This window comes from Aythya marila (assembly GCF_965140915.1).
Source record: "Aythya marila genome assembly, chromosome: 19".
In the NCBI taxonomy this organism is placed as follows: domain Eukaryota; kingdom Metazoa; phylum Chordata; class Aves; order Anseriformes; family Anatidae; genus Aythya; species Aythya marila.
In genome coordinates this window covers 2739007-2755033 of record NC_139060.1, presented here as the reverse complement: position 1 = coordinate 2755033, position 16027 = coordinate 2739007, and the positions used below count along the sequence as shown (strand labels likewise).

The following is a 16027-nucleotide window of genomic DNA, read 5'->3' as shown; positions in this document are numbered from 1 at the left end:
CAAGGAGAATCTTGCCTCAAAGCAGAGCCCAGTGACAGACACAACAGCTTCCCATCAGCCATGCCCTCCCACAGCAGCCCAAATCATGCCAAAATAGCAACAAATACACAGTGACATCGTCCCCAGGGTCTGTAGGAGCCTCGGGGCCTTCCTAAGCTGTCAACAGTTCTTCAGCATTGAACCGCCCTTGACACGCTTCTTGTCCGCAGCTCTGTGCCTGTGCCTTGTAAAGCTCGGGGATGAAATCAGAGCATGCAGAAGGGCAGCCCCAAAAGCAAAACGGGTGAGGGGTTGAGAAGAAACACAAATTCCTGAATTTCTGAGCCCAGGACAAGAGCGGAGTGGTGGTGCCTGGTGGGTGATGAGCATGGTGTGCAATGTGCTAGAGCCCAATGCGCTCACCTCCAGCGCTTCCAGCACCAGCCCCAAGCAGAGCCGAGCCTCTGCCCGGGTCCCCCACCCGCTGCCCCCCTTCAGCCCCACGCACGGCGCTGGACGTGGTCCTGGCTCCTTACGGGCAGTCCTGGGACTCCAACCAGCCCGCGCTGGCCCACGCGGCCCTGGAAAAGAGCGAGCACTAAGAAAAGCATCCTTCTGGCAGCATTAAAGCAGCAGATTGAGGGGACTGCAGCAGAGCTGGTGCTGGGAAGCATTGCTGTGAGAGGCTGTGTGATGGTGCCACGGGCCTTCCAAACGCGGAGAACTGGGCAGAGCTCAGCACAGTTTGGTCAGGTTGTGCTCCCTGGTGCCTCCCCCTTCAAATGGGGGCACAGAGGAGAGGGAAGGAGCTCTATGCATCACCCAGCCATCCTTCCACCCTGGGCAGTTGTCCCATGCCACCCAGCAAGGGGCCTCCAGGGCTGTTTCTGTCCCCCCCACCCAAAGATGCTCCCAGATTAGGCTATGGGTACCACAGCCCATTAGTTACCCTGGCTCCCCGTGGTCCTGGAGTTCCCTTTGGGCCATCGGGTCCTCGACTTCCCTAAAATTCACACAGAGGGAAATGCAGGCATTTCAGGTAACCCTGAGGGTCCCTACCACCCCTGTACCCCAGCAAGCACCCAGGGGACTCATCCTGCCCTGCTGCCAAGGCGGCAGGTAGCAGATGCAGGGATGTCATCCAGGGGGGGACAAAAGTCTGGGGACTCCCCGGGCTTGGCCACAGCCTGATCCCCACGGGGGTGGCAGTGTGATGCTGTCCCCTGGGTGCTGGCACCCACACTGGGGTGACGGGGCAGGGTGGCCACATCCCTGTCCCTCTGTGTGGGACCAAGGGCAGCCCCATGGCTGCCGGTGCTGACCTTCGGTCCTTCGCTGCTGTTCAGGCCCGCCGGGCCGATCTGGCCTTCTTCCCCCTGCGGGGAGAGGAGAGGGGGCGGCCAGAGCTGTGCCTTGCCCTGGCAAAGGCAGCGCCTGACCCCCTGGGGAGGTCACAGACCCCCAAAAGCAGGGGACAGGGGGCATGGCCGGAGGGGACAATAAATGAAAGGCGCTAGGAGCCATGGCACCGGTCGGGGTCATGGTGTGCTCTGGGCTGGCGGCTGCCCCAGGGTTGTGAAGTCAGCCAGAGGAAAAGGCTGAATGGGACCGTGCTGGCCCAGAGCAGCACTGCTGAATATTTTTGTTTCCTGCTGATCCAGTTAGGGTAACTTCAAGTGCTGCTGAGGCTCCTGCCTGCTCAGACACAGCCCTGGCACCCGGCTCTGGCCCAGCCACAGGGCCCGACATGACAGGAGCCATGCCTGGGGCAGCAAGGCCTAGCAAGGCCAGGGTAGCTGTGACATGAGAGGTGCCACCGTGCTGTGGCACCGTGCCTGGGGATGTGGGAGGGTTTGCTTCTCATCCCGAAGAGAAAACATGAGGGCACATCCAGGCAGGCATCCCAAAAGCCCTCCAAGATGGAGGGCGCCATGCACAGCACGGCCTCATAGGGGGGAAGGCAGGTGGGGAAGCCGCTGGAGGTGTGGGGCCAGCCCCAGGGACAAATATCGATCTGCAGCCATCCCAAGGGCTCACTGGGAGCGTGCACTGTGGGAAAAGACACCTGGAAAATCCTGCCTTTTTGTGGTCCTTGAGTGTTGTTGTTTTGGCTTTTGGGAGCGAGCGGGGGCCAGGCAATGCTGCAGGTGTGAAGCAAGGCAGCGGGCTGAGGGATGGCTGCCCTCTGAGGCTGCTGTCGGTGGGGTCTGGAGCAACACACTGCAGTGCTGCAGGCTCCAGGAGGTGTCATTAGGAGGCTTCAGTGCTCCGTGCCAGCTGCTGGCAGCATGGGAAGGGCAGGAGGGTGGGGGCCCGGGGCCTTCATCCCATGGGAGGAGGATGAGGAGGTGGCTGGTAGTGCTGCCCATGCACCCTGCAGCCCTCAGGGCTGTCCCCCCCCAGCACCCTGCCTTACCTCGGGTCCCCGGGCTCCTGCCACCCCACGGGGGCCGGGGAAGCCCTGCAAACCCGTCTGACCCCGCGGCCCTGGGGGTCCTGCTGCTCCCTGTGCTCCATGAGGACCCTTGGGAGAAGAGGGGGCAGCACGTCATGGCCAGCCTGCAGCCCCCACCCCACAGCCCCCCCGAGAGCACCCCAAGGGCACAGAACGGGGCAATGTGACTTCTTCGACACCAAACCAAAGCAAGTTTTAGACATCAAACCAAGGAAAGGTGGCAAGGGGCAGCCAAGGAGCAGGGTGAGCATGCAGAGCTCGCTCTGGCTAATTTTCACAGCTCCAGAAGGCAACAGGGCACAAAACGGCTCCAAGCCCCAGCCTGGAAACCTGGTACCTTGTCTCCTCTGGCTCCCAGGTCTCCCTTGGCTCCAGCGGGACCTCGGCAGCCCTGTAAGAGCAGCAGAGCCAGAGGGCACCCTCAGACCTCTTACACTCTTCACTGCAACCAAAGTGTGCTGTGATCTGATTTGGGCATCACAGAAGAAGCTTGGACTGGTTTGGAGCAGGGCTTTGCTCCTGAGGGGCCTCTGGAGCTGCAGTGGGTACATGCTGGGTGCGCTCCCCAGCACGCGGTGACCCCCAGCCTGCAGTGACAGCCCAGCTGCACCGTCCCAATGTCAGCCCCCCAACACCTTGTCCCTGTTAGTGTGTTATTTCACACATCCTGAAGTGCTCCCATTTTTCTTGTCACCTCCCCAAAACATGTTGTCTTAGGACACACCATTGCGTCTAAAAGGTCCTCTTATTACAGTGTTTTGTGGAAGCCCAAGTGCAGCTCAGCCTTCCCCAGAAAACTGCATTTGCCACCTATTCCAATGTTGGGACTGAACACAGATAAGTAACACAAAGCTGGTGCTTTGGGCTGCTCTAACGTGGCTGTCCCGCACCCTGAGCCACGTGTGGTGTGGGTGCCATCACTCACCTGCTCTCCTTGGGTGCCTTTTGAACCCGGCAGGCCAATAAACCCCTCGGGAGAGACACAAAAGTGCAAGTTAAAGAAACCCAAACCACCCACCACAAAGCCAAACGAGCTCTGCACTCATGGGGACACCACTCGGTTCCCCAGAGCTGCTGCCGGTGTCCCAGAGGGATTTGATCCCCAGCAGGGACCAGGCTGGCGCAGAGCTGGGGGATGCACAAACCCTCCCGAGGCTACAGCCGCCTACTCGACAGCCTCCCAAATGTCAGACCCCAAAATGCACCATCCACATCGGGCAGCAGGAAGCTATCCTGGGCCCTTTCAACCTTCAGAAACAGCTCCTTCAGCAGTTTGGGTGCTGAGCTGGAGGGAGGGATGGGGACACCCCACACCCAGTCACCCGCTCCCACACACTTACCCCAGGGCCCTCCTGTCCCAGCTGTCCCCTCAGCCCGAGAACCCCCTCTGGACCCTACAAGGGGAACGTCAGCATCAGCCAGCCCCCCCCAGCTGTGTTTGGGGGGTCTGCTGCATGCATGGCCCCTCCAAAATCAGCACGGCACCCGTGGGAGGGGGCTGCCTCCACGGGAAGCTCTCGAGCCCGGGTTTCATCCCCACCAGAGGCCAAAGCAAGCTGGGTGAGAAGCTCTTACGGTGTCTCCTTTGGGACCAGACGACCCCTCCATCCCAGCTGGACCCTGCAGAGAAGCACACCGGGAGGGGGCTCAGCAGCTCCCTGCCCCTTGGAAAGGCGGCTCTGAGCCAGGACAGCGCCTGCAGCATCATTTACCTGGGTGCCCCCCAGGCCAGGGGGGCCGCGACGCCCCTGCAGGCCCTGTGGTCCCTGAAACGCAGAGTGGGGGATAAAAAGCTACAATTAGGATTAAATCCGTGCATAGCTGGTGCAAAGCCTGCAGTCCTCAGCCGTGACCTGCTGCAAGAGGCACGGAAGGGATTTTTGCCCCCATCCCAGCCTCTGTGCAGGTTTTGGGGTGGGCTGAGGCCCCAGCCCTGCTGGAGGGGATGCCCTGAACTGGGTGACTCCTGGGCCACCCAACCTCTTCCCCCCAGCACCCCACAAGCTCTCCCAAGGCACCCCATTGCCATGAGGTTTGCTCATACCTTAGGGCCCTGGGGGCCGGGCAAGCCAGGAGGACCCATCTCTCCCTGGGGAGAGAGCAAGGAAGGGTTGGGGTGAGCGCAGCAGCTGGAAAACCCCAAATAACAGAGCAGGGTGTCCGGGGTACTCACCTGGGAGCCGTTGACTCCTTGGCACCCGACAGAGCCCGGCTGGCCCGGCTCTCCCTGCGAGGTGAGCGATGCTCAGCCCTGGGGCTGTGGCACCGAGTGGGGGCCGGGGATGGAGCCCCCAGCACAGTGGGAACCACAAAGCTGTGACTTACCGGGGGGCCGGCAGGGCCAGCAGCACCCGCTGGGCCACCTTCTCCCTGGAGCAGGAGGGAAACGATGCCTTTTTTTGGCTTTGATTCTCTCCATCTGGATTTCACATCCCAAATTCCCCTTCCTCCTCTGCATTAAGCACCAGCCACTCGAGGACCCCTCGCGGCGACCTTTGTTTCCCCACTCCCTGCCACGAACCTCTACCAAAGTGCTTCAATTTTCTTTTTAACCCCCCTGCAAGCCCTTCCTGGGGAGCCTGCCAAGGAATTGCCAGCAGCTCTGCTATCAGCATGGAAAACCCCAGGTGCAGCCAGGCTGGGATTCACCTCAGCTGCTGGTGGCCACCCAAACCCAACCACATCACGGTGAGCTCTGTAAGGGCTCAGTTCTCTTTATCAGGCTGCCCAGTGCCTCTTTTGGGGGAGCTGGGGGCCCAGAGAAAGCCAAACCCCTCACCTCTGGCCCTGCAGGGCCCTGGAAGCCCATTGCGCCCTTCAGACCCAACATCCCCTAGGAGAGAAGGTGGAGGGGGAGTTAGCGAGGTGCCGGCCCCGAGGTGACGGCTGCTTTTGTCGCATCCCCTGCAGCAGGGCTGGGGAAGACACAGAGCCCCGAGGGCTTTGCCTAGAGCAAGACAGAGCCAAGGGCTGCCCAAATTGCGTCTCCAAAGGAAAGGGGTCAGTCATGGAGGGGGGAATGAGGATGCATCGAGAGAGAAGGAGAAATCCTGGCACAGCAAAGATTGGGACGTCCCGTGCTTCTGCACCAACTCACCGGAGCCCCTGCAGGACCCGGCGGGCCGCTTTCTCCTCTCACCCCCTGGAAAAGCCAAGAGACGTGCAGGGGAGCATGACCCAGGGGCAGGAGCAGGACGGGGAAGGAGAGGTCCCTGCCCAGCCCGGGCAAGGCTGCAAAGGGCAGGGGCAGACCCCTCACCTTCGCCCCCTTCTCTCCTTTCTCACCAACTGGTCCGGGGTCACCCAAGAAGCCCTGGAAGGGAACAACAAGGATGGATGAGGCACAAAGAGAGCATCAGGAGCCAAAACACAGCTGCCGTGCCTCAAAGGAGCATCAGTGTGGTGCGGGGGATGGAGACCCTCAGGACTGGCCCAGCCCCAGGAGAAAATAAAATAATAAGAATAAAACAATAAGAATAATAAATAAATAGCCCCAGAGCCTGTCCCCAACATATTGCCACCTTGCTCCAGTGTCCCAGGTCAGCGTTGTGCCACGTTACACAGTAGTGGCAGGGACAGGGCTGTGCCCAGTGCTAACGCCCTGGAGGACACCGGGTCCCCAGGCAGGTCCCCCCGCAGAGGCTGTGGGGTACGAAAGGAAAATCTCCAGCAGCAGCCAAATGCAGTGAGAGGGACCCCAGGGCAAGAGGTTCTGCCTGGATGGTGGAAGGATGCTCGGAGGGGGCACAGAGTATGGGCCAGAAAAGATGCACAAAAAGCCACCTGGGCTTTCTTCTTCCAAAAAAAGGCAAAGAATCTGGGTTGAAATGACGAAGGGATCTCCAGACACCCTGGCCTGATTGCTCAGTGCCAAAATCCCTTGGGCACTCCTTTGGGTGAACTCACAGCCCAGGTATGGGACACAGGCACTGGGAGGAGTGCTACTGGTGCAGTACCAGTCAAACCAGTAATGGAAAGGTGTTATCACTTGGAAAACATTCACAGCACGAGGTGCTGGGGATGGCACAGGCTCACACCCCTGCAGCACCACCTTACCTCTTCCCCCTTCTCGCCAGCCAGCCCCCGGTCCCCTCGGAAGCCCTGCAGGCCCTGTGGGGACGAAAGAAGGAGCAGAGCAGGCGCTGGGCAAGCTCCCAGCCCGAGCTCCCCGGGGATTGCTGCCCTCTGCAACCCGCTCACCTGCTCTCCTGGCAGCCCTGACAGCCCGGGTTTGCCTCCCAGGCCAGGGGAGCCATCCGAGCCGGGCTGTCCCATGCGACCCGGTAAGCCCTGCAGCCCCGGCTCGCCCTGCGGAGAGAAGAACCACACACAGGGAGTGAGCCCGGGCTGTGCACACCTCAAACACTGCCCTCACTGAAACCCCAAAACTCCACGGTGTTGTGAAATGGATGGGCTGAACGCTGAGCTCTGCCCGGCTCTCGCTCTGCCAGCAGTGCCTGCTAACCACCGCGAGCCCCTAAGGGATGGGGACACGGGGCAGGGCAGAAGCTGCACGTGCTGCAAGCTGCATCCTGCCAAACCTGAACAACAGGGGAGCACAGCCAGCACTGCAAGGAGCAGAGGAGGAGGCAGGGAATGAGCAATGCACCAGGAGCAGGTCAGGCAAAAGCCCTCTGCATCTGCCTCCCAGCTCTGGGGTTGCACTCGAAGCCGTCTCCGACCTTCCCCACGTGCACGAGCCGGAGCAGAGCCCCGGTGCTGCTCACAGAGCTGAAGCCTGGGGGCAGCTTTTTAATTTTCCTCAGCTCCCTGGTAATTTTGAGTTAGGAAAGGATAAAGATCATTCTGGAACAAGCAGAAATCATTTCCCTTCTGGTTGCTTTGTTTGGATTTCCCGAGAATTCAGGGACATTTCGTCAGCCCCAGAACCAGGCTTTGTTTGCGTCTGGAAAGTCAGGGTTCAAGGGAAGCGCAGAGCAACACAGCTGCTTCGGCTCCTTTTCAAGGGAAGAATCTGGTCTGGAAAACACAGCAGCTTGTCTGGGGGAGGTTTTCTCTTCCAGCTCCCTTCCTAGTGATGCCCTCGCTCCCCACAGACCTCCACACATGCAGCCATCCCCACGCTGCTTCAGCAGTGCCTGCTCAAATTCGGGGCACGCAACCCAAAAGAACACCATTTTGTCCCATTCCACTTCAAATCCCAATTTCTGGGACTCAGGGAATATTTGCTGTTGTTTGTGGTTTGGTCTGTGACGGGTGAACCCGGGCAGTGATCCCAAATGCAGAACAGGCCACAGGTAAATGTGCCCTGAGCGGGGCTTTGGTGCCGGATGTGGGCGTGAAATCGCTCCTGGCCCTGCTGCAATCACACCTACATCGCTGGGTCCTCAGAGCAAAGCAGAACAAGGACAGACCCCTCTATGAGCGGGTGCTTCGGGGCCCTTTGTGCATCGGGCAGCAGCATCCACACCACCAGACACGGGGATGAGGCGCAGGCAGTGCCCAGCAGGGATCTGCCATAGCCTGACTGGGTGTCACAGCCTTTTGGGGCCAATTCTGGCAGAACCACAGCACCTTGCCCAAAGTGGTCACCAACCACACCCTGGACTCCTCATAATGAGCTGAGCAGACATCGGGCTCGCAGCTGGGTGGGAAAAATGTTCCTGTCCATCTGTGCTCCCCCCGCAGATCCTGCTCACGTGAAGGCAGGGAAGGACTTTGGCACCTTCTGGTTAAGCTCCACTGACTGACTCCGGTGTTTATGTTCAACTGACTTAATGCAGCCCCTGAAGCCTTCCAGATGCTGGCAGCTGGCAGCACGCCGTCCCCACGTGCATCCCTGCTGGGAGGGAGCGGGGCCGGGTAGAGGCCACCTTGCTGCGGGGCGTGCAACGGGGAGTGGATTTACTCCGGTGCCCTGCAGCCTAACTCCGATCCTTACTCAAGATTTCACCTCTAAACTTCACTGTGAGCTTTTGGGATTGAGGAGATCCAACACAAGTGGGAGGACCTGGCCCAGATCCTGTGAAGTCCTCCTTTAGACAGCAGGGAGAGATGAAGGTCACCGCGGGAGGGAGGCGAGGGGATCAGGGCGCTGTGCCTGGTGGCACTGGGGAGGGACAGGGGCACTGGAGGGCTGAAGGAAGAAAACCACCGGGCTGAGTGGTGAGGAGCAGCAGCAAAGGGCACTGCTCGCCCCCTGCAGCAACCAGGACAGAGACCATGAGAACCAGAGGTGCCAGGGGACACCTACAGACCAGCTCCCCTCAGGCGGTACCAGGCTTGGTGTGTGCCAGGTCACCCAGCGAGAGCTGGGCACCACTGAGCACTGGTGGGGAGCCAGTGGAAACCTCCAGCAATGCAGGGAGATCGGGATACCCGCTCTCATCTCTTTTTATCGCTGGGGCACTCGAACCCCACAGCTGTGCTCGCTCATCCCCGGGCAGGCAGTGGGGTCCCAGGGTCCTGCCATGCAGCAGCGCCGCTCTGCCAGAGCTGAAGGCTCACACGTCCTGTCAGCAGGGAACTGGGTGGATATTTTCCAGGAGGTGACAAAGGGACAGTGCATGCTGGCCTGCAGAGGGGACCAGGGCTGCTTTTCACACGACCCTTCAGGTCAGGCACACATCTCTTTGCGGAGGTCCCAAGCCAGCAGCAAACCTTATTTTTAGGATCCCTCTCCACCTGGTGCTCCAAGGTTTGGTATCCAAGGTTTGGTATCCCAAGAAGGGCACAGCTACCAAGGATCCCACTGAGGGCACGTTCATCCTCTCTGAACAGAACCACCTCTCTATCCCACACCCCTTATACGAGCCCGGAGCTCTGCCAGCAGCCCCCAGCCCCGGGCACTCACCGTGTACCCCCGTTGGCCCTTCTCGCCTGGCTCCCCCGGCTCTCCCGATGGCCCCTGCACACAAACACAGAGCGAGTCAGCAAACGCTGGCCACGCTCCCCCTGAGTCGTGTTGCAGAATCCACCATGCTGAAAGATGCTGGAGCCTCACAGATACAGTTATGGGGAGAACAAAGAACAATGCACAAAAGCAGCCTTGGGACTCACATCCAAGGATGGATCCGCACCCAAGCGCCCTGCAACAGCGCCGGGGCTCGCTCACACCTCGGCACCCTGCCCGTGTTCACTGCTCTGATACACACGGGAGGCTGGGAGGCATGCAGTGAGGTGCAACCATGGGGCTCACAGACCCACCACCCTCTGCAAGCATCCCATGAGCTGCTCCTTGGGTTGTTCTTGTGGTTTTCTGAATGCCTTTATGCTGTCCTTATCCCAACACGTGGGCGCACACAGGAGCAGCGCCAGGAACCCAATCCCCAGTGAGAGGGGCTGCTGGAGGGAGGACCAGGGGCAGGGAGTGGGGACATCGAATGCCACCTGCCCATCGGTGGCCCACAGACAAGAAAACCACGAGGCCTTTTTGAAATCCATCCCCAAGACCTTGAGTTACAGCTGAATTTCAGGGAGCCCAGGATTGCTCAGGGGCTGGGACACAAACTCAAATTGTCCATGGGCAGGCTGGAGCAGCCCGCAGGTGTCTGCGCTTACCGGCACTCCTGCTTTCCCCGGGTGTCCTGGAGGGCCAGGGGCTCCAGGTTTCCTCTGGATGGAAGAGAAAGAAACAATGGCAGAACAGATCTCACTGCCAAGGAGCTTGGAAAGAGGAAAACTCAGCTGGCCATGCAGAGGGAAAACCAAACCACAGAACTTAGCCGTACTCACCGGCCAGCCCGCGTGCAGAAGCTGGTAAAACGGTGATTGCTGAAAAGAGAATGGGAAAAAATGTCAAAAAAAATCCTCCCCAAATCCCCAAGTCTCTTTCTGCTGGTTTCAAAGTCTTTTGGGACCAGGCAGCGATGAGCCATTCCTCTGGGTTACTTGTTTTTTATACTGTGTGTATGCGAGTCATGGGAGAAGGGTGAATCAGCACACCACCACGTGCAGGACACGAGAACTGCTGGCCTCAGCAAGCTGAGATGACAGAGCCCGGATCTTCGGGTGTGGGGGTAAAGCAGCCAGGTCACCTCTGCTGCTAAACGGAGCCAGGAGAATATGTTATGGAAACTGTTGTCTTTAGCCCAGGTTGAACTCCAGCAGATGTCGTGACACGTGGGCTGGCCGGGTCAGAAACCTCACCCCCAGCAGCCCCAGAAGGCAGAGGTGCTGGGCTGCCCCTCGCAGCCAAACACATCCAGCTTTCAGATGGCCACCAAGGGACAAGCAAACACCCCAAGGCCACGGGATGGGCTAACCCCATCTGGCCACAGCTAGCCCCACAGCGCTCCTAAGCAGCATCAGGCTCCTGAACACTTCACAGCCTCCTCTGCCTGCTCCCAGGTTCTGGGAGGTGACCAGCAAACGAAGCAGCATGTGTTTAAGGCAAGCAGCCAGCCTCCTTTTCTCCCAGCATCATGAACCACAGACATTCAGGATGCAAATCCCATCTCTCCTCCTCCTCCTCGCTCCATGGCGAGGTCAGACTCAAGGTTCAGGCAGCTCCTCCAAATCCTGGATTACATCAAATGCTAAAAAAAAATAATAAAAACAACAACAAAAAAAAGAAAACCAAACAAACCCTGCCTTGTTCCCCACCCAGACCCAAGCAGCTGGAGGGGCCGGGCTCCCACGTGCTCAGGTTTTACCCAGCAGCAGCCTCGGGGGCTCAGGGAACCCCCCTGAAATTCACCCTCTGATACCGGAGGAGAGAGATGGGAAAGCCAAGGCACTCATTACCGAGCATAAACACAGACCTTTCAACATGTGGAAATATTTCTAATAACGAGCGGGGCTCTCGGGGCAGATGATGGATGGAGGCCTTTAACGAGCTCTAACGCTGCACCAGGCATCTCGGCTGCTTTCAAGTTGGTCCCGGGCTGATTAACGCGAGCAGCCCCCGCCAGGCTGCGGCCCCCTGGCTCAGCCACTTCTCATTTCCCCCAAAATCTGCTCAGGACAACTTTTGGGGGGTGGGAGCACAGCCAGTGCTTTTGCCGTGTCTTGTGAATCGGTGAACTCAAGTTCACTCGGGACAGGATATTATTTCATTAGGCTTCAAAAAAAATATAAAAATCCAACTTTTTGGGGAAAAAAGAAATCCCACAAGAGGTGAGCTTGTGCTTCAGAGCAGCAGGCGCCAAGGAGAGGAATCAATTTTCTTCTGCAATTTAAGCAGGAAACTGCCCGTGCTTTGCCTCCAGCAGCCCTGACGAGTGGTGTGGTGGGCACTGGGATGGTGGGGGGACGGGGATGGGACCGGTCACAGTGTGGGACCCATCCTGCAAGGCTCCAGCCCCAGCATGGGGCAGGGGAAACCTACAGCGAGCAGGTCTGCCTGCACCCTGGGCTGCCTCCTCCTGCCTTATTTCATTTTGCTCTGGAGTTACCTGACCTCCAGCAGCAGCAGGGCAGCAGGATGTGGATGTCAGGCAGGTCGGGCTCAACGGGAGCGAGCTCTCTCCCTGCAGCCAGCCCTTGCACCCTGCAGCATTACAGACCTCCTGTCCTGCCCTGCAGACCCCGGCCAAGAGGGAACAACCCTGCCCCGATGAGCCCCCCGGACAGCCTGTGCTGGAGCAACCAGGACCTCCAGGGGGCTTGGTGGATGGATGGACACAAGAGGCACATCGCCGCTCCCATCCAGCGTGAAGAATGCCTTTGATCCTTGGCGGGTGCTGAATAGCACGGGCTGCCTTGCTATTGTGATCCCCGCGTCCCTCTCATCTCCTGCCAAGCACCTGCTGGCAGGGGGCAGGGGCAGCACCAAGAGATGGGTGCAGCAGGAGAGCCGTGCCCCAACCAGCATCTCCCCGAACATCGCCCCTCTGCCCTGCAGCAGGGGATGGGGTCCCGGCACCTGCCAGGCTGTGCAGGGGTCTGGGGGGCTGGTGTCAAGGCACTGCAGGACAGGAGTGAGTCTGACCCCCTGGGTTTTTTGGGCAAGACCAGAGCTGTTTTGGAGGAGTGAATACAAGGGAGGTCGCCTGGACTGCATCCATGGATGCGCTGCCAGCATTAGAGGCACTTAGAGAGGGATGCTGTTACCCTCTGCACAAATGCAGAGCTGCAGATAAGAAGTTGAATCTCTTGCCCATGGTCTCTGATGGTTTTAGGAGCTGGAGATCCGAGCCTGGCTCTCAGAGCAGCCCCTGGCCCCAGCCCACACCAGCTCCCCCAGTGCCACTGGGCAGATCGCAGAGACAATAGAGGGACATTGCACATACACAGCACGCAGCATCCCACACCAGGGAGCTTGAACCCAGGCTTTTGGAGTGCCAACAGCAGCCAAAAACCCAGCACCTTCAGTTGCTGCCCTGCCAGGCTGAGGCGAGGCTCTCCAGGGCCTGAGATCCAGCTTAATGCCAGCAGGCGCTCTGCCAGGGGGAACCTGGATGAGGCCACCTGGGTCTCTGCAGTGGTCACTCCCACCCAGAGACAGGAGCAAGAGCCCCCTTTTTCCTTTCCTCCCCTCCAGCCACTGGGTTTAGGTATAAATTAATGCGCTGTTTCCATTAACAAGGTCAGCAATGATTTCTTACAGTGGTAACTTCACGAGGTGTGTGGTGGGGTGCCCAGGCCAAGCAGAACCAAACCCCTCGAGCTCGGTGCTTGCAGCCACCAACACTGCTGGGCAGCCCTGTTCCCCTCCCAGCAACATCTCTCCCCAGCAAGGAGCCCGATGGCAGCAAACTCCACAAGCCAAAGCCAACTGGCAAGCTTCTACCCTCCTTGCATCCTCCCTCTCCTCCCATCCTGACGGCCTTCCCTGCCCCTGCTCCTCCCTGCTGGCCAAGAGAAGATGGAAAGGATGGGGAAAAAAATAAAAAAATAAAAATAAAAACACCCAGTGGATGTGCATGGGGCTCCCCACTCACGGTGAAGGTCAGCCAGTCCTCCCGGGAGTTCTTCCAGAGGATGATGGTGGGGATGCCGGGGACGCCCATGGGTCCCGGGTCCCCCGGGGGTCCCGTCCGCCCCATGGCTCCAGGGTATCCCTAGGGAGAGAGAGGCAGCTCCTTAACACCAGCGGGGGGTTTAACACTCGTCACAGGCTGTAGACAGGTCCTGGCCAGGCCAGGAGCACTCTCACCATGTCACCGATGGGGAAGTGGGGACAGAGATGTCAATGTGAGCTGTGATGTCCCCAGCAGCCCTGCTGGGGGCTGCAGCAGTGCCCGTGGCAGCCCCGTGCTGCAGAGCAGTAGGGCACAGCGAGGGGAGCCCTCCACCCCTAAACCACCACCTCGGACCATGTCAGTGCACTGAACTGCAGCAGCCCCAGGGCGTCCCTTCCTCCAGCAGGCAAACTTGCTTCTCTCACCGTGATTTAAGCAGGGCCCTGCTACTTTCACCACTGAAAGGTGGAAAAGGTGCCGCAGGACCAGCACCCACAGGGCTGGCCACCGCACTGCAAGGGGAGAGGTGTCCCTCCGGCTGGTGGGTGCAGCCTGGGACTGGAATCAGGGACTTGGCAGCATCCCTCCAGGTGATCTGAGCTAAAGCTGCTTCATGGCATTCAAATACCCAGCTAAAACAGTTTTATCCTCCTCTAAATGCAGACAAGGGGCCACCAGACTGCAGCATCAGATACTCACTTGGCAATTTTGATAAAAAAAATAAATAAAATAAATAAATAAACAAAACATACAAGCAAGCTGCAAACCCCAACCATCAGTGGTGTTTGCCCTGGACCCTCGGCCACATCTCATGCTTTATGTGTTTTCCCAAATACTCACCTTGTCTCCTTTGGGCCCCGCCAGCCCACGTCTCCCAGGGCACCCCTGCAAGGCAAAGGAGCAGAGCTGCATCACCCGGCTCTGCTGGCTTCCCCAGCCCAGGGAAGCAGGAACAGATTCAGCCTCCAGCTGAGAGCAAACCAAGGGCACCGAGTGCCCCAAAGCCAGCCCCGAGAGCTGGTGGGGCAGGAGGTGCACCCCACGCGGTGCTGCCCTGCCACCAGGATGCAGCTCTGTGCGGAGCTGAGCGCTCCTGCTGCATCCATCACACAACTGACCCCGAGCACACGGAGCAGGAGCACATCTCCTGACACCTGGTGAGGAAAGGCAGAATGTTAGGGGGAAAAAAAAAGAGAACAGAAAGCTGGACCATGGCCATGGACTCAAACAGTAGTTTGGGGGAGGATGCAAACATCTGCAGCTTTTAACTTGTAGGAGATTTGATCTGCCTCATCTCTGGTCAAACGTGCATTTGTTGGCCAAGTGGTGACCCCACTTCAGGGCTTAGCAGAGCATCTGTCCGGGTAGAAATGAAGCCAGCTGGGGGATCCCAGCTTTTCCCAATGAAAGGAACCTACGTGGGAGGTAATGTGCATAAACTTGCATGGAGCCAGGTAACACCACAGCACAGCATCTGCTGCAGAGCTGCGGCTCTGGTGGCCTCAGTGACCGTCCCTCTCTGTCCTCTGCTTGCAAACTGCCTGCCCAAGCCCTGCAGCCTGAGGTCGGAGGCACAGACACAGCCTCGTACCCACCACAGCCCCGGCTGTGCGTCCAGAAGCAGCTTTGGCACCGAGGAACACGTCACCAAAACGATGTTCATTGCCTGCAGTGCCCAGACCCGAACCAAAGGGCCAGATCACATCAGGAGAGAAACAAGTCAACCCAAAAGATCTCTCCAGGAAGGGAGAGTTTGCTCTGCCAACTGCACAGCACCGCTGTGACCCCCTTCCTGCGGGGTGTCCCCTCAGCAGGGACTGCGTGTGCCCCAGCCACGGGGGCTCCTCCAAGCAGAGCAGTCTGCACTTGCCCTCAGCACGAGCTCGTGCCTCCATCAGGATTCAATTTAAGCCTACAAAGAGCGAATCCGTCTCTGCTCCCAACCAGCCAGGGATATGTGACAGAAACCAAAAAAAAAAAAAAAAAGGAAAAAAAAGTGGCACATGGCTGAGAAAAGCCAAGCAGCTTCTGAATGCTGGCAGCACAGTGAAACCACGGCAAGGAGGATTAGCAAGATCATAAACAGCAGCAGCTCGGAGAGCAGTAACCACATTCTGCTCCTCGCTGTGTTGGGTTCCCCTCAGAGCTCCGGTGCCTTCACAGAGGGCAATGGCTGTGATGGGAATCTGGGCTACAGGGTCTGTAAGTGTCCTCACCAAGGTTTGGGCACGATCAGGAGGTGGCAGGGTGCTGGTCAAGCCTCCATCCGCACCTCCCTACAAGAACAGCTACTGAAAATCATTCTGCAAACATGTGAAAACTTCTGAGGGTGGCACACAAGATATACACAAACTGCAGCTCCAGACTCCCGAAAGGAACAGCATCAGTTCCTTCAGTTCCCAAAACCCATTGATTTCCCCGAGGGACACTGACAATGAAACTTGACAAGAAAAATCCTCATTAGCAAAACACTGGTGCTAAAACTCATTATTTCCAAGCCTCTCTTATAGGAAAATCAGGAGAGCACCTGCAGACACCCACCCTGCTTCACACCACGTTCCTGGAGGCAGGAATGCTCAAGGTGACCCAGCACGAGGGGGTGCTCCAAGGGCAGCACACAGCACCCCCAACACCAGCAGCAGGGCAAGGCCATGCTTCCAAAGGAAAACCCTTAAATTCTGTGCACGAGTTGCATTTACACCCCTGATACACCCACTGCATCCTCGCT

At 58.6% G+C, this 16027-nt stretch overlaps 1 protein-coding gene across 1 annotated transcript in view; it reads right to left on the bottom strand.

Annotated features, from left to right (window-relative positions):
• The window catches only part of LOC309885451 (uncharacterized protein), a gene marked incomplete at its 5' end in the record, with an annotated part of 72670 nt that overhangs the window by 13637 nt on the left and 43006 nt on the right, over positions 1 to 16027 (bottom strand). The window contains 22 exons of the mRNA XM_082775363.1: positions 516 to 560; positions 929 to 982; positions 1302 to 1355; positions 2396 to 2503; positions 2772 to 2825; positions 3360 to 3404; positions 3775 to 3828; positions 4010 to 4054; positions 4147 to 4200; positions 4479 to 4523; positions 4608 to 4661; positions 4760 to 4804; positions 5214 to 5267; positions 5532 to 5576; positions 5694 to 5747; positions 6491 to 6544; positions 6635 to 6742; positions 9249 to 9302; positions 9956 to 10009; positions 10130 to 10168; positions 13279 to 13398; positions 14140 to 14184. Coding sequence (XP_082631489.1) covers positions 516 to 560; positions 929 to 982; positions 1302 to 1355; positions 2396 to 2503; positions 2772 to 2825; positions 3360 to 3404; positions 3775 to 3828; positions 4010 to 4054; positions 4147 to 4200; positions 4479 to 4523; positions 4608 to 4661; positions 4760 to 4804; positions 5214 to 5267; positions 5532 to 5576; positions 5694 to 5747; positions 6491 to 6544; positions 6635 to 6742; positions 9249 to 9302; positions 9956 to 10009; positions 10130 to 10168; positions 13279 to 13398; positions 14140 to 14184 — 1284 coding nt within the window. The remainder of the gene's footprint in view (positions 1 to 515; positions 561 to 928; positions 983 to 1301; positions 1356 to 2395; positions 2504 to 2771; positions 2826 to 3359; positions 3405 to 3774; positions 3829 to 4009; positions 4055 to 4146; positions 4201 to 4478; positions 4524 to 4607; positions 4662 to 4759; positions 4805 to 5213; positions 5268 to 5531; positions 5577 to 5693; positions 5748 to 6490; positions 6545 to 6634; positions 6743 to 9248; positions 9303 to 9955; positions 10010 to 10129; positions 10169 to 13278; positions 13399 to 14139; positions 14185 to 16027) is intronic.